This window comes from Camellia sinensis, chromosome 9, assembly GCF_055761805.1.
Source record: "Camellia sinensis isolate YWXY chromosome 9, ASM5576180v1, whole genome shotgun sequence".
In the NCBI taxonomy this organism is placed as follows: Eukaryota; Viridiplantae; Streptophyta; class Magnoliopsida; order Ericales; family Theaceae; genus Camellia; species Camellia sinensis.
Window position 1 is genome coordinate 122,055,624 of NC_138969.1, and position 26,343 is coordinate 122,081,966.

The 26,343-nt window shown below is 34.3% G+C and overlaps 1 protein-coding gene and 1 long non-coding RNA gene across 3 annotated transcripts in view; one reads left to right on the top strand and one right to left on the bottom strand.

Moving 5' to 3' along the window:
• The first annotated feature begins 2,824 nt into the window (after positions 1–2,824).
• LOC114289342 (putative LRR receptor-like serine/threonine-protein kinase At1g53420) overlaps positions 2,825–26,343 on the top strand; it is a 129,741-nt gene continuing 106,222 nt past the window's right edge. Inside the window, 1 exon segment of the mRNA XM_082887558.1 lies at positions 2,825–3,152. Coding sequence (XP_082743684.1) covers positions 3,038–3,152 — 115 coding nt within the window. The 5' untranslated portion in view covers positions 2,825–3,037.
• On the bottom strand, positions 4,490–10,089 carry LOC114289344 (uncharacterized). 2 transcript variants are annotated; one of them, XR_014340230.1, is made up of 4 exons: positions 9,897–10,089; positions 9,449–9,563; positions 7,216–7,311; positions 4,490–4,812 (listed from the first exon to the last, which is right to left on the bottom strand). It is a non-coding gene; the product is annotated as an uncharacterized LOC114289344 (long non-coding RNA). The 2 variants fall into 2 exon arrangements; XR_014340229.1 differs by having other exon boundaries at positions 9,922–10,088.

A 26,343-nucleotide genomic window follows, 5' to 3' on the forward strand; every position in this document is an offset into this window, starting at 1 on the left:
CTATTCAAGTTTTCGATCTTGATCGTACACGTGACAGTTAGTATTGGTTATTACGAGATCTGAGTAGCAGTGGATCAACAAAGAGATGTAAGGTGATGTGGCTTCAACGGTTACTCACATTTGAATTCAAATTTAGGAGGGAAGCCTAACTGCAAGTGATGGCACAATGGAGCTAATTATAAGGCAACATGATCAGCGATCATGGAGGAGCAGTTCGACGGTTGGAAATACAGTTCGATGGTCATCCTTGAAAAGTATAAATAGCAGAGAAGGCCCAGAAAAAGAACCCCAGACTCAGATCCAAAAAACCAGTCTTATTATACTTATTATTTTCCTTTCCAGTTTTTTACATTTCCACTCTTACATTTCCTGTTCTTTACATTCCTGTGTTTTAAATTCCTACACTGCACTTCGTTCATAGGAGTAGTTTCAAGTAGATTGTTGTTGTAAACCTCTACGAGGCTGAGTTTGGATCATTGTAAGTTTTTCATTTTAATGAAATGCTTCAACTGTTCTTCATTTAATTGTCATTTTGCTTAATTTTCCTAAATCAAGCCACCAGTAAAAGTCATTTTCAGTGAGGCTGAAAAAACTAAACACAATCATCTGATAATTGGTTGGCAATTAATTTTCTGTAAGGACTGATTGATCCTTGTTGACATGTTCGCAATTACAATAATAATCTTCGAAAGCCAAAAAGCCAACATATATTTTTGGCACGCCTAGTGGGACTAATTGAAGATCAATCAGTCATTACAAAAAATTAATTGCCAACCAATTATCAGATGATTGTGTTTTAGTTCTTTCAGCCTCACTGAAGAGGACTTTTACTGGTGGCTTAATTTAGGAGAATTAAGCAAAATGACAATTAAATGAAGAACAGTTGAAGCATTTCATTAAAATGAAAAACTTACAATGATCCAAACTCAGCCTCGTAGAGGTTTATAGCAACAATCTACTTGAAACTACTCCTATGAACGAAGTGCAGTGCAGGAATTTAAAGCATAGAAATGTAAAGAACAGGAAATGTAAGACTGGAAATGTAAAAAATTAGAAAGGAAAATAATAAGTATAATAAGACTGGTTTTTTGGATCTGAGTCTGGGGGTCAACAAGAGTCATCAGTGACAAAATTACTTTCTTGTACCTAGGTTGGAAACAGCAAGGTTGCGGGGAGTTGGAGCGTTTTCAACAATTTTTTTGTTTTTTTGTTTTGTTTTGTTTTTTTTTTCTTTTTGCAGGTAAGCAATTAGATGTTAGTTATTTATAATAATTCAATTACAATAAAAGAAATTCTGTTGTTTTATCAATTTTAATTTTGAATTTTTGACTTTCTCACCATCATAGGGATACAAATATCACTTGGCCAACTTCCCAATTTTTAAAAACCTAATTAACAAGGAGGAAATATCAAATTAATGGGAATAAGTTAATGTATTTTGAACATGAATGGAAACTCTGTGGTGTCCACCCCTTTACGGGTGTATATTATATGCACCTTAATACAAATTAGTGTAATTGTATCATAAAATTCCGTAATATCAATCATAAAATGCAGAATCTCGTCTCAAATTGGCATAACAAAAAATGTCGTAACCAAACTATAAACTTTTGTAACATGAACCAAAAAATTTCAAATATTTTGTTATGCTAATTTATAATGAGGTTACGCATTTTGTTATTAATATTACAAAAATTTATAATAGAGTTACACTAAGGGGGAGGGGCAAGGGGAGGGGAAGGGAGGGGTAAATTACACTAACCTCCCATGATGTTTAACAAAAAATATAATTAGCTCTATAAATTTGATATAATTATATTAACCTTCATTTAATAAGGTTAAAGTAATTAAAATTAATACAAATGGTAGATAGATAATAAACTAAATAAAGTTATATATATGCATATATATATGTTAGTTAAAAATATACGACAATATCATCTTTTCATTCGTACAATTCATGAATTACTCATGAAAAGGGGTCCACATGTGTGAATTAAAATATCAATGTAGGCCGATATAATTATGTCAAAAATATAGGACTAATTGTATTTTTTCTAAGGAAAGTGAGTGTAGTTTACCCCTTTTTTTCCCCTACATTTTAGGTGAATCTATATTACAAACGTTATATACAAGTAAGATCCTTCACGGTAAAGCCTATAGTGTACACCATTTTATAACTATATTTATAATTTTAGAGGACAACTATGCAATTTTCCAAATCATATTGAAAAGAGTAGTACGTAATATTAATACAGAATAAAATGGTAATTGCTGATATTGTCATTCAAATCAAAAGAGCCATTGATGTGGTTTATATATATATAAAAATACATGTATGTCAGTGTATATTATTTTTGTCAAAAATTTTCTATGAATATCATTTTTCAGCACTTTTAAAACTTAGAATTTTGGGTGGTGTTTCCAAGAAAGAGGTTTTATTTATTTATTTATTTTTATTTGATGCTTCTTGATAGGTTCATAATCGGAATCTCCTTTTAAAAGTTAAAGGATATAAAGCAACTTTACCAAATTGCTTTTCAAATAATTATAAAATACCACAAACATCACCCATTATCCCATGCTTACACCCATGATCTAGGTGGAAGTGGACTTAGAGAATATACTGCCTTAGAAATAGGCTTAGTCATAGTTTGCTTTCATTACTATCAGCACAAGTCACATTAGTGGTGGTTTGTTTTCATTATTTTCAGCACATGATTGCCACCACTTTTTCCACGATCTACCACATCTTTTTACATTATCTTTTGTAGTTAGTGTTCTGACTTGGCTTACATCTTTTTACATTATCTTTTGTAGTTAGTGTTCTGACTTGGCTTATAAATAGCGTGGTAACTATTGAATAAAGGCAGTAAGTTTAATTCCCAGCTTCGTTCCTCTCTCAAGCCTTTGTTCTTCTACTTCTTGCTCTCTCTCTCTCTAACTGTTTTATGACAAATTCCATATCATTAACTCCATTACCTGTTTTTGTGAGAGAGAGAGAGAGAGAGAGAGAGAGAGAGAGAGAGAGAGAGAGATGAGAGAGCATCTGTTACTATGCAGGTTGTTATGTTCTGTCTTGCTGCATTCGGCGCTGACTTGCAAAACAATCGCCTATTACACTCCAAACGGAACTCTGCCCAAAGAAGAAGGTAATAAAATAGAGTTTTCTTATTTTCATGATATATAATCATTTAAAAACCAACTTCTTTCTTCATACTATTGCTAATGACGCACTTCTTTTATACTTTATAACAAAAATTTATATGGGTTGTCATTGATTAAATTTACGATACGCATTTTTTTTTTTTTTTTGCGTGTATATAATATGTTTCAGTTACGATTATTATGAATTTCGATTATGACCTATCACGTAACGTTTACTCTTAAAATGATGCATATGTCTTCATAATAGTACTATATGAGCACGAAATATTCTTCACACTCGTGTTTCTTTTGATCAAGCTTGAATCGCTTGAAACGACGTCGTAAGACCTGCGTTCAAAATTCAGATGAGCTTACCAGTGGGTGTGTGCCAAAAAACCACTCTGATACTTAAGTTAACTCTCTTAAGATCAATATGAGAAAAACTCGAAGCTCTGTAAACAAAGTTGCATTTCTTAGATTATGTCAACTCTGAACCTTTATATGTTTACTGCAACAAATGACACTTTTGGCGACTAATCTTTTAGTCGCCAAAAAGTTAAGTTTTAGTCGTCGAAGGTTTTAGCGGCCAAAATTTTTGGTTGCCAGATTAGTCGTTGAAGAATTATCGGGAAAGGTAATTGGCGACAAAAAAAGTTTAGTCGCCAAAAGTACTAAATTGCCAATTAATTTTTTAGTCGCCAAAAGCATTGAAATAAAATTAAATATTACATGTTCAGCGACTAAAACTTGTTGTCGGGAAAAACTTCAATTATTTATAACGACTAAAGTTGTAGTTGCCAAATATTTTTTTTGTCCATCCTAATTCTTTTAGCTACTAAACTTTTTATTCCGGTGAAGTCTAATTTATTTTTTACTACTAAACTTTTAGTTGCCAAAAATATTTTTTTTGTTCATCTTTTTTTTTTTTAGACTAAATATTTTAGTCACCTAAAGTTTAATTATTTTCTACTACTAAACTTTTAATCGCCAAATTTTTTTTTATTGTTCATCTTATTTTCTTTTACACTACTAAATATTTTAGTCGCTTAAAGTCTTATTGTTTTTTGGCTACTAAACTTTTAGTCACTATTTTTTTTTTCATTTTCTTCTTTTTTTTAGCTACTAACTATTTAGTCGCTAAAATATGTACTTCCTTTTTTGCTACGAATTGTTTAGTCACCAAAAACATGATTTTATGTTTTTTTTTTTTCAAAATTCTAATTTGTCCACAACCTGTATGTATTATGTGCAATATGTAGTATGTATATAAACAAAACAATACATACATTATCAATCATTCTACAATCTACATCCATTTCACTTCCAACCATCCAAAAAGAAATAACTTTAAATGTCAAATTCCATACGAACCAACTATAGTCCAAACTAAAATAATAATTCCATACAAACAGAGAATCATACAAAAATCAAGCCCTTCGTATACAAAAAATATATTTACTACCACACCAAATGGCCATTTGATGTAGTAATTTGTACCACGACAAAATGTAATCTATATACCACGCCAGCAATTATCAGTTTGATGCCAAAAGTTATCTGTATGAGTAGTATTAATCCACACAAAGCAGAGGAGGATTATACAAAAGTGTAACTTGTCCTCTATACACAAAAATGGATTATCCACAAATCCACGCCAAAAGCCATCTAAAAAAAAAATCACACCCATTAGTACTAGAAATGCATGCAGAACTTGATAGTCTAAGGCAAAAATATCAGTTATGGCGAGTGAATTGAACTATTATTATACTCTTAGACATAGTTCAAGTGTTCATTGAAAAGATGACATTTTGTATACATTTTTTTAAAAATAGCAGAAGCATGGAAACAAGTAGCAGCACTAATTGCCATAGAAAATATCAGTTGATTTAGACATGCAAAAAAAGGTTTTAACATGCATTTAGGGTAGCAACCTAGAAATGTCTTTTTGGAAATAAAATCATATATATGTATCATGAAAGATTTATTCCAGGCAACTGTAGAAACATTCAAACTTGAACAGATCGACATAGATTTGTAAATATTTCACGTACTGAATAGGCCCTTGACATGTATGGAACATCATAGAAACAAAATGATGAAACCCAAGAAACAAATGCTTCACATCAAAATGATCTAAAATTCAAGAACAAAAGGGAAGTGTCTAAATTAATAACATTAGCCATGGATCACTTTCAACAAGTACACAAACAACAATATTCAAAGCACTTAGGAGTGTTCATCAACATGCCATTCTGAGCATAGCAACAAAGCCTTATAACCCAATTCAAGGAGTTATCTAAGATTATATCTGCTAAGGATTCACTATGTAACTTGATTTCAATTTAAGCAAATACATTTTTTAGGTTTCATTTCTCTTCATAAAAGAAATGCTTATTGCTAGAATGTTTTTGTTGCAATTTTATTTTACCTCTTCGTCTTTCCCATTTTCCTAGTCACAATAAATGAAAAGAGTAACCTAGGGGGTTCTTCCAATCTTAAACCTACAAGAAGAACTTCAATTTTTAAACCCCTTGATGTCAGTCGAGCCAGATAGTTCATCTTCCATCTTGAATAATTAATTGGTTATGTTTCCAAGTTCACCAATGCAGTAAATCATCCATGCAATGGTTCGGGGGCTGTTTTGCATTTTCACCTCCCCTCCCGAACAACCTTTTTCGACTAAGTTTAAAGCGTTTTCGACTCTAACTCCCAACCTACACATGGTAATTACATACCGTCGATTGCCACAAGTCTTATTTGTCACAAGGATGTTGCCCGTGACAGCCATACAGTGGTTCGGGTCTATTTTACATTTTTGCCCTCCGAATGCCTTTTTCGGTTAAGTTTAAAGCGTTTTCAGCTCTAACTCCTAACTTATGAGTGCTAATTACATGCTGTCAGTTGCTACAGGTCCTATTTGTCACGAGGAAGCTGGCCGTGACACCCATATAGTGGTTTGGAGGCTATTTTGCATCTACCCTCTAAATGCCTTTTTTTGACTAAATTCAAGACATTTTCAGCTCTAACTCCCAACCTTAGTTGCCACATGTCCTATTTGTCACAAGGAAGCTGACCGTGACATCCATACAGTAGTTCGGGGTTGTTTTGCATTTTCACCCCCTGAACGTCCCTTTTCAACTAAGTTTAAGGCACTTTCGGCTCTAACTTCCAACCTACGAGTGCTAATTAGATGTCGTCAATTGCCATAGGTCCTATTTGTCACAAGGAAGCTAGTTGTAACATCCATGCAGTGGTTCGAGAACTGTTTTGCATTTTCGCCCCACGAATGCCCCGTTTTGACTAAGTTTAAAGCGTTTTCGGCTCCAACTCCCAACCTACGTGTGGTAATTAGATGTCGTCTGTGGCCACAGGTCCTGTTTGTCATGAGGAAGCTAGCCATGACATCCATACAATGGTTCGGGGGCTGTTTTGCATTTTCGGCCCCCGAACGCCCTTTTTCAACTAAGTTAAGGCATTTTCGGCTCTAACTCGTGCTAATTGCATGCCGTCTATAGCCACAGGTCCTATTTGTCAGTAGGAAGCTGCCCATGACATCCATATAGTGGTTCGGGTACTATTTTGCATTTCGCCCCCCAAACGCAATTATAAAATTAAGTTGGATTATTTTTATTTATTTTTCAATGAACTTAAATGAATGTATGTAGTTCCTAGTCTGAAAACAGGTTGGAAGGAAATTGAATTGCATTAGTAATCTTGTTAGGTTTCATAAAATTTACACAATCTGATGTAAGTTTCCAGCTCCAGTACTTGAAGGGTTTTTGAAAGATTTTTCTTTGATATTGTTAACAAAATTCTAGACAACAATTCCAAATAGTTTGGTAGAATCAAAAGGTAATGTGTTCTCTGGATCAAGCTTCCTGATGACGAACTAATATTAAGATAGAGTATTAATAGCAGCCCATTTTACTTGAGAATCAGCTTCATTCTATGTGAAACCCCAACCATTTAAGTACTCTATTCAACTTTGTCATAATTCATAAACTGCTATTTATTAATCCTAATCAAAATTCAGGAGAATTGAATATTTCATACAAAACATATGCTTACCTTTTCCACATCAAAATGAAGTCCTTCAGAGTATCCAAACACCAGGTGCTCTGCTGCTAAGCCTCCTAATATTAGGCATCAAAACCTATTCAAAGTCTGGAAACAAAAGCAATATAAACAAAACCCATTATCAACATATATTGTAAGTGATATACATAAACCATTTTCTAATAACCAACAATATTATGATTCTTATGGTAAAATCTTTCAAGTACCAAGATGATAATTGATTCTCAGTGTAATTAGGGTCCTACAAAACATGTTGAACTTGACACTACCCCAAACTTTGAACTGGGTATGCAAATGAAGAATTGTCAGAAGTATTGCTTAATGAAGTATCCTATTGGCAGCAGAAGTATCACGGGCAGCAGCAGTATATTAACATGAAAGTGAGAACTCAGACCCTTTTTTTTTTTGGGTGAATAAACTCAGACCTTAGCATTGCTTAATGAAGTATCTTATTGGCTTGAATTCAACCTTCTAACAGATTTGAATAGGAACTTGTCAAAACAATTCTAGGTTCTTCAAAACAACAATGTCAATATCATCTTATTTTTGTAGAACTTTTAGTATCATATGAATTAAATTCTTCTTACCAAATAGTAGGATGACTATTTGAACCCTGCAAGAGGGTTGTGAGCCGTAAAACCACGTCGTTTAGATGATTGAGTTTGTTATATATACATATATATTTTTAAATCAACAGAGTTACTGCCTTTTAATATGTTATGACGTTTTAGTGTGTGTATTATTTATTGGAAATGCAATAGGATGGAAGTTTCAGCAACAAAAATAAATAAATAAATAAATAAATTTGACAAAGCAATAGATTGGTGACCATACTAGATATCCTGGCTTGAAAAAATAATGGGAAGACAGCATCAACAAAATTTCTTCAACACACTATAGCTGCTAGCAAATAAATTTTTAGAAAGCTTGTAACAATAATGAGTGATCAAAGAACTAACAAAAACTTCGTTTAACAAAATCCAGCTGGTTGTCTTCATTGTTTGCTTTTTATAAGGCCAAGCCATAACAGAGGTGCTTCAATTCAACTAAAGATTTTTATTGTCAAATAGTTTTTCCCTTTTTTTGGGTAAGAATTCTGTGTCTAATAAAGAACAAGGAGGTGTGACTATTTGTTTTTATTTATTTTTTATAGTAGTAGTATTGTATAGGAAAAAGAGCTCCAAAAGGAGCGCAACCATTGTACAAAAAATACACAAAGTCAAGAAAAGCTCAACACAAAAATTGAGCTCATTAATAAATATGCAATGAACTCAATATCACAATTCAAGGTTCATGAGATTGAAAAAATATATACATTGCCTTGTTGATTTGAAACAAACTATAGCTCACTATGTCAATTCACAAATCAAAAATTTTACTACTCTAATATTAAACTTATTTGGTTGCTATAAGGTTCTTAAATATATTTTTTTTCAAAGAGAAAAAAAAATAGCCAAGTAATTATATTATTTAAGAAGGAAAAGTTAAAAAAGAGGAGAAGGAGAAGAAAGAAAAAAGATTAGGGGAATGTGCTACACTCTAAAGTGCTTGGAGCACAACTAATACACGGGAAAGTATGAGAGAGAAATGAAGAAGGAAGAGAGAAAAACTTGATGTTAATAAGTTCAAGCTTACCCACCACCACCAAAAAAAAAAAAAAGCCTCTACATTTTATCAATGAGAGAGAAAATTTTACTTGTTAACTCTTTCGGGGCGCAGTGAGGATAAAACAGCAAAGCTCTTCCAAAATTTATTTTGAAGTTTCTTCACTTCAATGCAATCTCCATTTACAAGATCCAAATAACAGAGATTTTGCATCAAGTTGGGCTTCAAAGATTTTGGGCCATGGAAAATATTGCTTTATTATCATATGACTTAAGATCCAAGCCATCCAAGCCAATGCCTTGAACTAGTGTAGTAGGAAATTCATATATCAGTGAAATGTGGCAAGGTTACCCCCCAAATTCTGACAATTGTATGTGTTCCTTCCACCCACTAAAGTATCTGTTCCTTCCACCCATTAAAGTGACAGGAACCACTAACTTAAAGGCACTTGTGTGCAAGCAAAAGTTTATAGATAAGAAATTCACAATTTTGCAGAAATACAAATAAAGAACATTATAGATATTGGATTAAGTGTAAAATACTTGGGGACAACAACAGAAATGAATGGAATGCACACTCATAGCTATCCCTAACTTGTAGGATATTCATATACACTCACCACCACCAAAAGGGAAGGCATAAAGGATAAAATATTTGAGAAGCATAATTGGTATAATCCATTTAATGATTAAAAATCCCAACTTCCTCCCTCCAAGACGAAGCAATTCTGCAAACTACAACATCAATGGATTAGGGCTTTGAATACATACACAATCAATGAATTAGGGCTTTCAAACTAATGAGAGAGACAGGAAAAAGTGGGGAAAATGTATGAAACCACTAAAATCAAACCCATTTAGGACATCAAACCCAAAAAACTTTAGAAATCAAACCACTTCAACCAAACCCATTTTTCGAAATCAACACGAAATTAAACTGAAGAAATCATAAAAACCCCGGAGCAAGATTCAGAAAGCGGAAATAGAGAAAGTGGGAGAGAGAGAGAGAGAGAGACACTGAGGGCGAGAGAGCGAGAAACAGAGAGAGAGAGAGACAGAGAGACAGACCGAGACCGAGAGAGCAAAAGAGAACCTGTGAGGATGCGATGGTGCCGGTGGTGATTTGCGGCGGTGGAGGTGGCGATGGCGAGCGACAGTGGTCTGCGCTGAGGTAAGGTGGGGTGAGGTTTGGTGGTCACAGAGAATCTGGATGTGAGAGAGAACAATTGGATATCTAAACAAAGAACAGGGCGTCAATATTAATTCATTTTAGAGGAAAATGAATTATACCTTTGGGTGGATTAATGGATGGGATTGAGATTATTAATTCGTGGATTTAATTAGTTTAGGATTATTAATCTAATAGATAATTAATCTAATAAATTTGTAGGATTATTAGTAATGGGGTAGGGGTGGGATTATTAATCCAATGGATATTAATCTTTTAACACTTTGGCTTAGGATTATTAATCCAATAGATAATTAATCCAACAAATTTGTAGGATTATTAGTAATGGGGTAGGGGTGGGATTATTAATTCAATGGATATTAATCTAATTAGATAGTGAATGTCACACTAATTTAATAGGATTATTAATACTTCACTATTAATCTTGTGAATCAAGCATAACCTAAGTGACCAAACTAGTTATTTGTCAGGAAATAGTAATATTTTGTGGCCAACTCTTAAGTTCTAGCTACTAAAATATTAGTCACCAAAACTTGTAATTTGGCGACTAATTTTTTTTTTTGTCAGAAAAATTGAGTAAACCACGACTAAATTTATTTTCAGTCACCAAAAGTGAATATTTGCCAACTAATTTCTTTTGTAGCCAAAGAGTAACAATAAAAATATGGCTGCTATTTGGCGACAAAACTTTTTTTTGTCGGTAATAATTAGTATATGACGACTAAAACCCCAATAGCCTAAAATCTAGACTTACGCCGACTAATATTTTTTTAGTCACCAAAAAGTGGCATATTCAGCTACTAAATTTTTAGTCGTCAGTAAGTAATATATCTCGACTAAAAAAAATAGTAGCTACAGCCTAAACAAACACTGAATAATGCATTTTTTAGTTGCCAAAAAGTTAACTTTTGGCGATTAAATTCCTTTAACTCGATAAATTTGGTCGCCAAAAATGTAAGTTGTTGTAATGGTTCCACATGATAGAATCTTAGTAGGACTCTAATTCATCTTCCTAGAATCCTACTAGGAGTCAACTTCCAAAATGATAATGCCTATCTTTTAGCACCCTAACAACACAAATCCAAGTGAAGCATTCCAATAAAACTGGCAACCAGACCAAGCAAACTATCTCCCCGGTTGCATACCGTTTACATAACTACATCGACTAAGTCTTGCTAACTTTAACTAGTTCAACCAGGCAAAAGCCAATCAACGGAGTCACGCAATGTCTGCTTGGCTCACGCCAATGCTACGTCTACCACTGGTCAAAGACCTAGCTAGGCCAGTCAAAAATCATGTTAGGCCGGCCAAAGCCCATACTGGAACTATGCAACTATTATCTTAAATGAGTGTTTGGGGGCAACTTTAAACAAACCAAAAATATATATATATATATATATATTGTGTTATTTTTAAAAACATTATATCAAAAAAAAAAAAAATTAGATCCATCTTATATGGACAAATCTATATATATATATATTCAAAAAAAAAAAAAAAAAAAAAAGAAGCCCAAAAAAACCAACAAAATAATTATCAGAAATCAAACCCCAAACACCCACTGTCCAAGAAATCGTTTTTGTTGTTGTCTTTTAACTTTATGCGTACATGTGCTCAACGAAGATCATATAATTTAATTGTATCTTCTTTATAGTTTTTTCTTGAAGGTATACTTGATGTGTCTTTTAAAATAAAATTAAAACAAACAAAAACAAATATGATCACATCTAATTATTGAATAAATTAAATTTTTATCATGAATGATGTATACATAACTCAAAAATATAATAGGCCACATAGAGTTTGGGATGGTTGTTGTGCACTCTAGGAAATCCATTTAGATGATCCAAACGATTCATTTTTTAGAATATATTGAATAAAATATATGTACAAAAAATCTAATTAATCAAACTATGATCAATATAAATTTGATTTTTTACATATTTATTCATATACTATAAAATGTAAGCCGTTGGAATCATAAGAGACCCAACACACTCTTGGGACTTCTATCAAACAATTGTTCTGCAGCAAAAATAAATAAATAAACAAAAAATAAAAAAGAAATAATCACCAAATCAAACAACCCCACAACACCCATATCTAACACAAATAAAAAAGAGTTTGGCTTCTTTCAAGTTAGAAATTTAATTTAAGAGAGCATTTGGGTCATTGTGAGTCTAATCTTGGTGATTTGAACCATTCACATTTTAGGATTCGTTGAGAATAATAAACATGTAAAAATTCAAGATAATTAGATTTCGGTAGTTATATATTTGAATCACATTTATCTTAAAAAAATAAATAGCTATTCTTGAAATTACATTTGTCGTCTATTTTTTTTAAGAGCCGTGATTGAGGCCTCGAGACTGAGGCGCGAAATTGCCTCGAAATGCAATTTTTTTTTTTTTTTTTTTGTTTGTTTTTTCTGGGCTAAATCATTGCAGAAAAAAATAAATAAAAATAATAATAATAATAATAAGCAAAGCATCAACCCAGCAAAAAAAAAAAAAAAAAAAAAAAAAAAAAAAAAAAGCAAATTCGAGGCAAATTTGAGCCAAAAAATTTGAGGCCTCAATCATTTTTGTTTTTTTAAATCAAATGTGAATCAAAAATATATCTTCCAAAGTCCAATCATCTTGATTTTTTACGTGTTTATTCTTCTCCATGAATTTTAAAAAGTGAACGGTTCAAATCATCAATATTATGCTCACAATGGGCACACTAAACTCAAATGCTCTCTCAAATTAAATTCTCAATTTGAGAGAAGTCCAATCCAATAAATAATACATGAAAGACTAACCAAAACCACCAGTTATTTTTACATATTTGAGCAATTTTTATTCAAATAGTCTAAGCAAGTAACAGAATGCACGAGAGACCAAAGAAAAGCAACAAGAATAATATAAATAAATTGGGATTACATGAGCAGTAGCATGCATGTGGAAGAATGTTGAGAGTATCAACAAATGCAAACAGATCAATGAACTTTCTGTGATTATTCACTCACCAACGAATGAGAGAGGACTTATGATAAGAATGTACCAAAAGAAAGAAGAAGAAGAAAAGTTCAACAGATTAAAATACGAAAACTTAATTGAAGAATTATGATGTTGATAAAATTATGCAACTAAAAACAATGATAAACACATAGGCGAGGAGACAACAACCTGTAAACAAAAACCCTCAATCGGACCAATCCCAAATCCTCAGTCAAATCCAAACCCATCTTCCAGTGGCATCGATCTTGCAAAGTGCTGCAGAGAGAAGCATCGGATCAATCATTAATGCAGGCCCGACTTTGCCCAAAACCAGCAAAGCCACCGCTTTGGATCTCTCAAAAAAAATGAGTGAAAAAATGAGCTCAGATTTTTTTTTTTATAGATATCACGCTAGCTAAAAAATAATAATAATAATAATAATAATAATAATAATACAATAATAAATAAATAAATCGCATCTGAAATTAATGGAAAGTAATTTCTCAAATGTATGATTTGTGTATATAATATGATTAGTTAAGTAAAGATCCTGATTAACAATTTTGTATTTTAAAATGTGGGAATGGTAATGTTCAACTGATATTTTGTTATAATTTATTTATTTTTTATCTAGTACTTGAGTTCGGAATATTTTGATATTTTTCTTCTTATAAACTTTGTTATATATTTAAGTAAATTTTAATCATTATATATAACATTTTTGTAAGAACTATAAAAATAAATAAATAAAAAGTGAATACGTAATTTTTTATCATAATTTTTATTTTAAATGTAAGAAAGGTAACAAATCAAAAGTCGGCTTTAAATCCCAAAAATGTCATAGTTGACCCTACGTGAATGCCTCTTTCATGTCCCATGGCTCCGTTTCACTATCCTATGTGACATGTGTTCGTTGGTTTCACTACGCAAACGCCCCCCTTCTTCGACAATAACCTTGACTTTCAAGTCTCTTCCTTTGTGAAGAATACCCTTTCCATTTCTCCCTCTCTTCTCTAGTCTCTTTCTTCTAATATCATGGCTAAAATTTTGGTATAACGACGATACAATGTAATCATTGATACGTGATATCATCAACCAATCATAAATATTACAAAGGAGGATAAACCCAAGTTCGGATCCTCTATCGGGTTTCTTTGCGAGGCTCCCTATGGTACTTCAAAAAGGACATCATTTTTTCCCATTTTTAAAAATTAAAAAAAAAAAAAAACTTTGGCCTTTACGCCACTTTTCTTTTCTCTCTTAGTTGGAGAGACCACAAGCACAACCCCAAGCAACTTATAAACAGAGAGATGAAAAAGAGACACACGATCGAACAGTGAGGCGATAGTAGTGGCAACTCCGATCAAGACCCCCTCTCTCTCTCTCTCTCTCCCTCTCTCTCTCTCTCTTTATCTCTATCTCTCCTCGCTGCTGCCATCAAAGAGGAAAGGCCTGATTTTGTTTCCACATACTGATTTAGGTTGATTGGTTTCTTGGGTTTCTTCTATTCTTGTTTGCTTAGATTGTTATTTGTGGAAACACTTGGAAAAAAAAAATCTATAATAGCTAGGAAATTGTGGGTTTTGGAAGAGAATTGTTGTATGTGGGAAGTAAACTAATTTGTTAAATTAGGGGAAAACAAGAAAGGAGAGAACTAGGATTTGGTTTCTACCTTGCCTACCTTTGGATTGAGATCTGGGTACATATTAGGTTTGTTTGGTCCCCTCCAAAACCTTAGATTCTCAATTGTTTGACCAAACAATCATCTTCAAAACATATTTTGGACCCTTTTTTTCTTGATCGGTGTCGCAGCTGTCGCTACTATTACCATCGCTGCTGTCGTCATCGCCTCGTTATCATCGTTGCCTCCTCATCCGATTTCCTGTCTCTTCTTCGTCTCTCTGGTGTGGTCTCTCAAACCTTTGAGAGCTAAGAGAGAAAACAAAAGAGGGAAAAGGAAAAAGATTTTTTTTATTTTTAAAAAAAGGCAAAAACGACGTCGTTTTTGAAGTACCACAGGGAGCCCCGCAAAGAAATTTGACCGAGGATCTGGACTCGGATAAACCCCTCTACATAAGTATGACTACTTATCCAACTCAACTCACTAACACAACCGTATAATAGGGTACCTTATACTTACATGAAAAGTTATACACTACAAGAAAAAGCAGATTTCGCGACTAAAAATGGCTTTTTCGTCGCTGAAAGTAGCAGAATTGGCTACTAAAACAATTTAGTAGCCAAATGTAGGGGTTTTAGCGACTAAAAGTCAATTTAGTCGCCGAATGTGGGGGTTTTAGCGACTAAAAAAATTTTAGTAGCCAAAAGTGAAGGTTTTTGGCGACTAAAAACATTTAGTGGCCAAAAGTATAGGTTTTGGCGACTAAAAAATAGTTTGGTCGCCGATTATAGGTGTTTTACCGACGAAAATCAATTTCGTAGCCAAAAGTGAAGCTTTTTGGCTACTAAAAAAAATTTAGTAGCTAAAAGTCAAGAATTGCCGACTAAAATGCAGTTTAGTCGCCCAAAGTAGAGGTTTTGGCGACTAAAATTCAGTTTAGTCGCCAAAAGTGCTATCCTTAGGCGGTATTTAATTCTTTTAGCGACAAAAAAGAAATTAGTAGCCAAAAAATATAGAATTCGCGACTAAAATTCAGATTTAGTCACCAAAAGTGCTATCCTATTTTTTTTAGTAAATAATTTATTTTTTACATAAAATATATTAAATAAAAATAATTATTTTTATATATATAGTTTTGTATTAATATCGGTCAATATAGTATATAAATAATATATGTTGCATTAATATTCATGTGATGTTGTAGTGGCGTAATGGGAAGAGAGTGTTGGTAAAGGTTGAGAATGTTGGGAGGTTGGTGGTTCAAAACTTGGGAACAACAGAGGCAATTTTTTTTTTTTCTGAAAAATGCTTTTGGCGACTAAAGTCTGTGGTCGCCGAAAGATTGGCTATTGGCGACGAAAAGTTTAGTCGGCAAATGTATAAATAATAAAAAAAAAAATTCACTATTGGCGACTAAAAGTTTAGTCGCTAAATGTATAATTTCCAAAAATGGAATTGACTATTGGCGACAAATTCTTTGGTCGCTGAAGACCTGTATATTGCCGACTAACAGTTTTTTAGTCGCCAAAGGTATTCACGACAAAACCGGCGACTAAAATATTTAGTCGGGGAAAGTGAAAATTCGATATTTGGCAACTGAAAAAGGACTTTTGGCGACTAAATTTTAGTCGCCAAAGGTGTGTTTTCTTGTAATGATAATTCAATGATAATATCATGTCAACATTAACATGTGATATTACCATTATACGATTTACAAATGGGTATGAGACGAATATGGAATGGATTATTTGAGTTGGGTTTGGCTTAACCGTTAAAATTGGCATTTTGATAAGTTGTCATCCAAAGTTGTAAGTTGACTTAATGGGACTAACCGAATGGATGAAATTCCAATGCAATTTGAATTTTCAGAGTGCAATGTAAGTTCTCAAATATTAAAGAAAAATATGTAATAAAAGCAAACCTTTAAGGGATGTAAGTGTAATTTACTCATTTTTATAAATGTAAGTGTGGATGGTAGAATTCTTCTCCACAAGAAAGCGAGATGACATGTCCCTTCTTTTACTCTGCCAAGGGAAACCAAAAAACATCAGTGATCACCCTCGACCAGGATAAGTCGGGAGGACCCTTTGACGGTCAACTCAAAATATTGTTTGGCCATAGATGATTTGTATTTGAAAGAGAGTTCTTGGATTATCTCAGGTTTGTCCTCTTGGCTTCACCTGTTTTGCCTTTTATAGTTTTCCTCACTTGAGTCCCATCCATTAGATCTATAGTTGATCTGTGGGTTCTGCTTGCATTTGGCTCTGGTTGGGCAAGTGGCGAAACTGCTTTTGCCTTTGATCATTAGATCATCTCCTTATGAATGACTTAGATTATGTTGGATGTTAGTAGCCAACTTGCTAAGCATTGTATTTATCAGATCAGGTTGATTGAACGGATTTACTATTTAGTAGACTTGACCTATACTCCGACATTTGATGTCTAATGTTTCCACCGTTGGATGAAACTTAATATGACGCTCCTCTTTCATTCTGCGGATCCTTCTTCTAGATGAATATTCACATGCTCGACTGTTCCATTTGCTCGTAGGCACGTACCAGCTTGCTGTTAGTCATTTCTAATAGGCTCTTTAAAAAGTTCATATGGGCCTTCCCATTCTTTTGGGCTGACCGCTGAATTAATTTGGGCTTAGGCCAACATTTTATCCCTCCACAATTGCCTCTCTTCAGTGGCCGACCTAGGTTGGTTGCCGAAGACATTGGTCCGATCAGATGATAAGCAGAACCATTTTCATTTATGACATGTCTTTTGATTTCACCTTTAATGATGATATCCATCATATCGTCCTTTTAGGCGTCATTTCTCCTTTGACACATTAAATGGGAAGCGCCCCTTGCCTTCCATCACTTTGCTTGCAATCCTTTCAGAAACTCAAACATGCATTTCTCTCTCTTTATTGTTTGAAGTATCAGTCTACTTTTTTTGTAAGTTCATCTTCTCTCTTTCTCTTGCAATTTCTCTGTTGTTGCTCTTTTCACTTTCTAATTGTCTTGAATCGTCTCAGGTATTTCTTTGAGTCTGAAGAAAACATTTAGGAATTTAGAATTCTCCATAATATTCTTGATGATGTTGTCGTTGGGCTTTCTATTGACGATGACAATATCATCGAATGATCAAATGAGCGGATTCATAGCCCCTAATCGACATTGTTGAAGAAGGAGTCTGATCCCTTTGCACCCTCTTCTCAGGGAGATATTGCACTTCTATGGCATACCCCCTTCTCTACTTGCCCATAATTTCTTTAGGATAGTCATGGGAGTGATTACCTTGAACAATATTTTAGGAGTAAACCTAGGTCTCTAAGAGATTAGATACTGTTACAATTTCGTCCTTACTACCAAAAAGAGGGCGAAATTCTATTTCAAGCCTAGATGGTGAAGCACCAATTAGTTTAAATGCTTCTCGATTCTAGCAAAGAAGTCAACAACATAGTTGTAATAGTGGAGGATAACTAGGAGTTTCATCTTGGCGCTGATATGGTCTGGCCTATCCCTAAGGTCATCAGCCAGCCAAGTTAATGCTATTATTTTTCTTGCATGTGAATTTACTTTTTATGGGATTTACGTTAATACTCTTATCTTGTTTCTTTCTTTCCATCCCGAGAAGTTTTTTCTCACCCAAAACAAGCTTTTCCAATAGCAAATACATTGTTTTTGTGTCAAGCAGAGTTTTGCTTACGTAGAACATAGGTGATTGCCCTTGTGCTGATTCTCTTACGAGTGCCGAAGTTACGACATGATCGGAAACGACCAAATAAACATACAGCTTTTCCCTTGGCTCAAGGTTGGTGAGCAGGGAAGATTCCGCTAGGTATTCCTTCAACTCCTATAATGCCTGGCTGCACTCTGGCGTCGAGAACTAAGCTTTCTTCTTTACTAGCTGAAAGAAGGATCGGCAGCGATTTGAAGATAAACAAATAAATCTGTTAAGTGCGACTACCATCCTTGTAAGTACCTAGATCCCTTTTAGCGACGTGGGTGGAGTTATGTCAAGCAATGCTCAAATCTACTCGGGGATTTGGCTCTATTCCCCACTGAGTGACTATATAGCCGAGAAACTTTCTCGAGCCAACTCCAAAGGCACACTTTACTGTGTCTTGCTTCATCTTGAATCTTCAGAGGATCCCAAATGCTTCCTGAAGATCCGTTAAATGGTCCTTACTTCATTGTGACTTGATTACCACGTCGTCGATATACACCTCGAGGTTTCACCTGATCAGATCATGGAACATCTTCGTAACTAGATGTTGGTATGTTGCCTCCGCATTCTTTGATCCGAATGATATCACCATGTAGTAGAACAACCCCATAGGGGTGATGAATGTCATTTTCTCCTAATCATTTAGGTGCATAGCTATTTGATGATACTCTCAGTATGCATCCAAAAAGCTTATCATCTGGTGTCCAGACGTGGCATCTACCAACTAGTCAATATTTGGAAAAGGAAAGTTACATGCACTATTTAAGCTGGTAAAGTCTATACAAATTCTCCACTATGCATTCTTCTTCTTTACAACAACGATATTGGACAACTACTCTAGATATTTGAACCTCTCGGATGGCATCGGCTTCCAGTAACCTTGTTACTTCCTCTTTAATAATTTCCACTTACTGTGGTGCCGATCTCTTACTCTTCTGTATTATCGGCTTGAAGTTTGGGTCCACGTTTAGCTTGTGGCAAGCCGCTTTTGGATCAATCCTTTTTTTTTCGTATGGAGTTTATGCGAACACATCCCTAAAATGTAGTAGAAAGTGGATCAACTAATCTCTTTCCTCTGTACTAAGACTTTTTCCAATGAGAAAAAACTTTTTCTCATCTGTTGGGTTGATTGGTGCTTTCTCCAATTCTTCTGTACTTTTCACGAAAGGCTCCATGCTAACCTGTTCTTTGCATTTGTCTTGTGTTCAAACCTTCTGGATCCCCTTGTTGACGGAAGATATTACCATGCATTGTTTAGTAGACATTTGGTCGCCCCTGATTTCACCAACACCATCTCCTGTTGGGAACTGTATAACCTAATGAAAGATGGACGAAACTATTTTCATTCTATGAAGCCACGTCCTCCCAATTATCACATTGTACAGGGAGGGGACGTTCACCACATGAAACTCCACTTGTTGAATTATTGTTCCTGTCCGTACTAGCAAGAAGACCTTTCCCAGAGGAAAAACCAAAATGAAATTAAAGCTGTACAGTGGTGAATCTACAGGATGCAGGCCGTCCTGTGACAATCCTAACTTCTTGAACAACTCGTAGTACATGATCTTTGAAGAGCTCCCTTGATCCTCTGGTATCTTTTTGACAGTGAACTCCTTGATTTGCTAGGTCACTACCAGAGCGTCATTATGTAGATGGTGAATCCATGAGAAGTCTTCATCGATAAATGATATTCTCCCTTTTGACGAGCGCATTCTTTTTGTGGAACCTTTTGACAAGTCCATCACCTCCCTTAGGTTAGCCAACCTTCTGATCTCCCCTATGACTTGATTTATTTGTTTCTTTGGGGGATCGAGTATATCATATTGATGGTTGCCAATGGCTGGGTGTTTCCCTCTTTTTCTCCGCACTTCCTTTTGTGATTCACATAATGATTAATAGATGTTCGTAAATGCCCACTCTACACTAACTCTTCTAGGAATTTTTTCAGCACCTTGCAATCTTCGGTGAGGTGTTTATAATCTTTGTAGTAAGAACACCGTAGCCTCCGGTTCCGAAAAGATGGGTCCCGATCATTTTCGGAAGGCACAAGAAATAAGGTTCGTTTTGGATCTTCATCAATACCCGATATATCGGTACTGTGAAGGCGGTAATAACTACTCTGAAGGCTTCTTTTCGTGGCTTAGGCTGTTTAGCGATCACGTTTGATTCCTTTCTTTTAAGATCAAAAACCTTCATTTCTTCTTTCTGCGGAGTTTTTGACGAAAACCGTGCGGGCTTTGGTTCTTTGGACCTTCGTAGATTGTTTTCGATCTTATAATGCTGCTCCACTCAACTCAGCAAACTACCCACAGTAGTGGGAGGCTTCTTAGTTAAGGATTAGCGGTGCTTGCTAGTCGACTACAAGCCTAGCTTAAATGAGGCAACTGCTAATTTTTCATTATAGTTGTCAATCCCATTATAAGTCGCCTAATATTTGCTAGTGTAATCTTGCAAACTCTTTGTTTCCTCATTCTTCATGGTAAGGAGCACATCCACCCCCTTTGTGGTTGACTATTGGTAATGAAACGTGAAATGGAAGTTTATTGAAGTTTCTTTCAATCGCTAATCTACCTAGCTTCCAGCTTGTAACACCATCGAAGGGCCATCTTTTCCAGGTTTGAGGAGAACATTCTACACATAATTAGTCCATTATTGCTCCATAAGGTCATAGCCTACGTATCATATTGGATATAACTGGTCGGATCTCCTTAGCCATTGTACAAGTTGAACTTTGGAAGAGTGAATCTCTTCAGTTGATCAATGCTCTCAATAGCTCGGGAGAATAAGAGGCTATTTCTTTTGTGAAAAGCTTCTCTGAACATGCTTGGGATTGCCTCCTGTACATTGGTCAAGCCAGCTTCTTAGGTCGCTCTTTTGGTGCTCTAGTAAGTCATTCCATTTGGTAACTTGGCGCTTCTTTTCTGTTTGACCTGGATGATTGCTAGTAGTTTGATTGGTGGCCTCCCAGGGGATAGCCTTCTTTTGTTGGGTGCTGCGTACTTCGGTTGCCTTTCTTCGGGCTTTTGGTCTCCTCTAAGCTATTTGTAGCTCTTCTTTGAGGGCCACGACCTGTGCTACAAGCCGATCTACAAGCTAGGTTTGCTAGTTATCGCCATCTGGTAGGGGAGTTATTCTCCTTGAATCTACTAGTGCCATTTTTGAGTCGTGGCCAAAATTTTGGCCAAGCGTATTGCTGACCAAGGTATTCTGGTGATCACTAGGTATCTCATCTAGAGAGTGATGGACACTCATCTTCTAGTCGTTCCCACAGATGACGCCAACTGTGGAAGGTACAATTCTTCTCCACAGGAAAAGCGAGATGACGTGTCCCTTTCTTTACTCTGCCAAGAGAAACCAAAAAAGTTAGTGATCAACGCCGACCAGGATAGGTTGGGAGGACCCTCCGACGGTTAAGTCTTTGCCTTTTATAGTCTTCTTAACTTGAGTCTTATCTATTGGATCAATATTTGATACGAGGGTTCTGCTTGCATCTAGCTCTGGTTATGCAAGTGGCGAAGTTGCTTTTGCCTTTGAACGTTGGATCATTCCCTTATGAACGACTTAGATTATGTTGGATGCTAGTGGCTAACTTGCCAAGCATTGTATTCGTCAGATCACATTGATTGGACGGACTTACCATCTAGTAGGTCTGACCTATGCTCATGCATTTGTTGTTTGATGTTTCTACCGTTAAATGAAACTTAATCCGACGTTTCTCTTTCATTATGCGGATCCTTCTTCTAGAGGAATATTCACATGCTCGACTGTCCCCCATGCTTGTATTCACTTCTAATAGGCTCTTTAAAAAGATTATATGGGCTCCCCTTTCTTTTGGGTCGACTGCCTGATTAATTTGGGCTTGGGCTAACATTTTATCCTTCCATAATAAGCATTGCAAAAATGTATAATAATTTGGGCACTCATGACATAGATTCACTTATGAAACTATTGGGTTAATATTCCCAAACTTAAATTTTTTTGAACTAAAAGGACATTGATCTGTCCAAAATGATAGCTATTTGTATCTGTCAAAATGTAGCCCATCACATATATGTCCAAATATTAGTTATATGTACAAGTGTCACATGTTCAACTATTTATCCAAATATCACCTATTTGTACATGTGTCACATATTTATTCATCTATATTTCCAATGTCAACTATCTGTCCACTTCACTACCACCAATCAACCACCGATAACTTTTTTGCGCAAGCAACTTTTCCGAGGACTACATATGTTCTTATGACAAAAAAAGATTAATCCTTGGGCCAAATAATATATGGCTCCGTATGTAGAGACTTTTCAGCAATTAACCCTTATAATTTTAAATTATGTTAATTATTTTTAAAACATGTATTAAAAGATCTATATTATTTGTAGGGCAAAATTCATTTTACCTCCATACGGGATGGCTTGATAGCACTTTACCCCCTGTCTTTTAAAAATAGCCCTATGCCCTCCATGTGGTTTTGGACTAAAATACAATTGTTAATACCGTTAACTATAGATGTGAAATAACTATAATACCCTAAAATGCTATATTTTTTTTTTGTTATTTTCTTTCTCTCTCATACACATAATTTATAATGTCTAGCATTAATTCAATTAAATTATAATTAATTATAAATTCTTAATTATTTATTATAATTATTAAATTTTTATTCTAATTTTAATTTAATTCTACTTTAGATCACATTCTTAATTATTTATTATAATTCTTAAATTTTTATTCTAATTTTAATTTAATTATAGTTTAGATCACATTTAATCCTAAATATTTAACTATTTATTGTCATTACTAACTTTTTAATCTAATTTTAATTTAATTATATTTTAGATCACAATTAATCCTAAATTATTAATTATTTATTATAATTTCTAACATGTTAATCTAATTTTAATTTAATTACATTTTAGATCAATTCTTAATTATTGTTTATGTCATATTTTATATTTTAGACCAGTTATTAATTATATTATATTATATTATATTCTAGTTAACATATTAATCTAATTTTAAGTTTTCAAGAAAATGAGGGTAAAAGTGTCCTTTTGTTATATTAATTTCATTTTAATTTTTCATAAAACACAACCTACTCTAAAAAATGGTTTGCGTAATACACCTTCTGTTAGTTTGAATGCAAAAATTAGCGGTAGGACTTTAGTCAAAAATCACGTGGGGACTTTCTAATTATATTTGAACGATAAGGGGTAAAGTGTTCCAATCTCAAATCACAATGGAGTAAAATGAATTTAACCCTTATTATATCTATATAAGTAAAGTAATGCTTTTCCTTTTCCTATATGGCACATTCTAAGGGCTTATTTTTTAATTAAAAAAAATACATTAACATGTAGTTTTCATTTATATATAGAGTTCTATACAAACTTAAACTCAATTTCAATTATACTAACTTTACCTATGCTATATAGACATTTTTAATTAAAAAAATACATCAACATGTAGTTTTCATTTACATATAGAGTTCTACACAAACTCAAACTCAATTTAAATTATACTAGCTTTACCTGTGTTATATAGACATTATTTGAGAAATACTTCTTTTCCATATGTTTTCTAACATAAATTCAGATAATCTATGTCACGCCCTCAAAATATGGTATAAATCAACTCAAGAGATTCACAAGCATAGTATGAAATGTATTACTTTCATTCATCAGAGTTTATGTTACAAAAGAGATTACATGCATTATACTTTCATAAATATTCATTCTGAAACTACAGTATGTAACCCTAATTAATAACAACAAAATAAATGCCCTACGGGCTTACATCTTTCCAAGAGATAACTTGGTTACAACAAAAGATAGTTACAAGCTCTTTACAATTAAAGCCCTTAGCTTAAGAAGAAAACATATAAACATATAAGTAACAAAAATAGAGCCTTTAGCCCCGTCCTCTCAACTATGCCCTTGGTGGTGGCATGTTACATGTACCTGAAAATAGTTTCCCAAGTAAGGTGAGCCAAAGCCCAGTAGAGACATGCTAAAACAATATATGAGAATTAACTAAGATATCAGCATCAAATAAATGTTTAATACTTGCAAACCAACTTATACCCTTTCCATGTCCAATTAATATCGACACCTATATTTCAATCCATTTCTATTCATTTATCCAAATCAATTCATTGATATAGTTCATTGTGGTCTAAACAATTCAAAATGAGACTACAACTCATTTATTAACACTCCAATAACAACCATTATTCAAACATTTTCATTTCCTTGCCATTTTATGGAATTCTCATCTGAGGGAACTGACACCCATATACATATAAGATTTCGGGACTTTCACCCTGGACACTCCGGCTAACTTAATTATCACTGGAGTCCATCCTTATCTCCTCCCAAACAATGGAGTACATCCCCTATCTTCTCCCAAAACAATGATACATATACAATGTATTTAAAAACATACCATATACAATGACCACCAAATTCACACATTCAACAATTTAATCCAACCGTCATATTCAATGACATAATTCATATAACTAGTTTCAATTTATCTAGTCCTCATGCAGTTTCTATAACAATCATAACTATCCTCCACCGATAATCCAAAACAGATATTTCTAAATAGATAATCAAATCTATCAAACAGATAATTTGTCCAATTTTCCATAGGTAAATGATTTATCAAATCTAGCTACACCATTCTTTTGTACATCCTCCCAATTTCACATTTCCCATATCTACCTGATTACTTATACAAAATAATTATTTAATACAAATTAGGGCAATTTTTCCCATTTTTCAAATATCAACCTCAAGTCCAAATTTCATTATTTTAATCCATGTAACCTCATATTCAACACCCCATTTACATATTCATGGAGTCCAATATAAAAACCCCTCTTTCAATTTTGATTCCAAACCCTAACTTTACCCAAATCTTCCAAAATCCCACCATTTATATAAAATGACAAACATCTAGGTTAAAACTCATATTAAAGAGTAGAATATTCCTACCTCAAATGTAGAACTCAAAGAGGAGAAGGAGAATCTCAAAAATGCCCAAAATCAAGCTTCACTCGGATGGATTGGAAGCCCACAAGATGCTACACCTTTTTCTCAAAAGATGTAGAGTAGAAACTCTTAGATTCAAAGGGCTTTGTAGATAGAAGTTGGATTTGTAGAGAGAGACACAGCCGATCTCGGGTTTTGAGTTAGAAGAAGTGCACAAAGTGATACAAAAATGCTCTGCTGCGAACTGATATACGCAGTCCTCGCTTGAGCGAAAGAGTCATCGCTCGAGCGACCAGCTCGAGCGTAAGAAGCTTCGCTCAAGCGCATAATGCAAAGCTTTAGGTCTGCCATAAACGCACACACACGCTCGAGCGAAGAAGCAATTTCACCAAACTCGCTCAAGTGCAAGAAGCTTCGCTCGAGCGAAGAACTTCCTCTTCCCAGGAAAATTGCATCTGGGAGAAAAACCTAAAGACCCTCATACCTCGCTCAAGCACAAGAAACCTCACTCGAGCGAAGAAACAAATTACACAAGGCTCGCTCGAGCGCAAGAAGCCTCGCTCGAGCGAAGAGGCCAAAATCTGGGCAACAACAATCTTGACCAACCAACAACAAACCTGTTCCAAACGCGCCCAACAAGTTCCAAAACTCAAATACAAAGAGTCAAAGGGGAAAAACAAGATATGGATACAATATTCAACCACGGAACCCAAGTCCGGGACATAAGGAAGATTGGGGCAAAGCCAAGGTCGCTATAATCTATAAGTCCAATTCCACTTTATGTTGCAAACATTGAAAATTTAAATAATTTACAATTAAAAATTGTAAATCATATCAATAATTACACAGATGTCCTTGCATAATATAGAGAGAAAAAACACCAAATTAAAACTCCAAAATAATGGAGAAATTATTAATTTCACATTTCGTAAGGATGGACCACTATCCTCAATTTTGAAATAAAATAGTACAGAGATAACCAGTTGAGAACTAATTTAGTTCGCCGTTC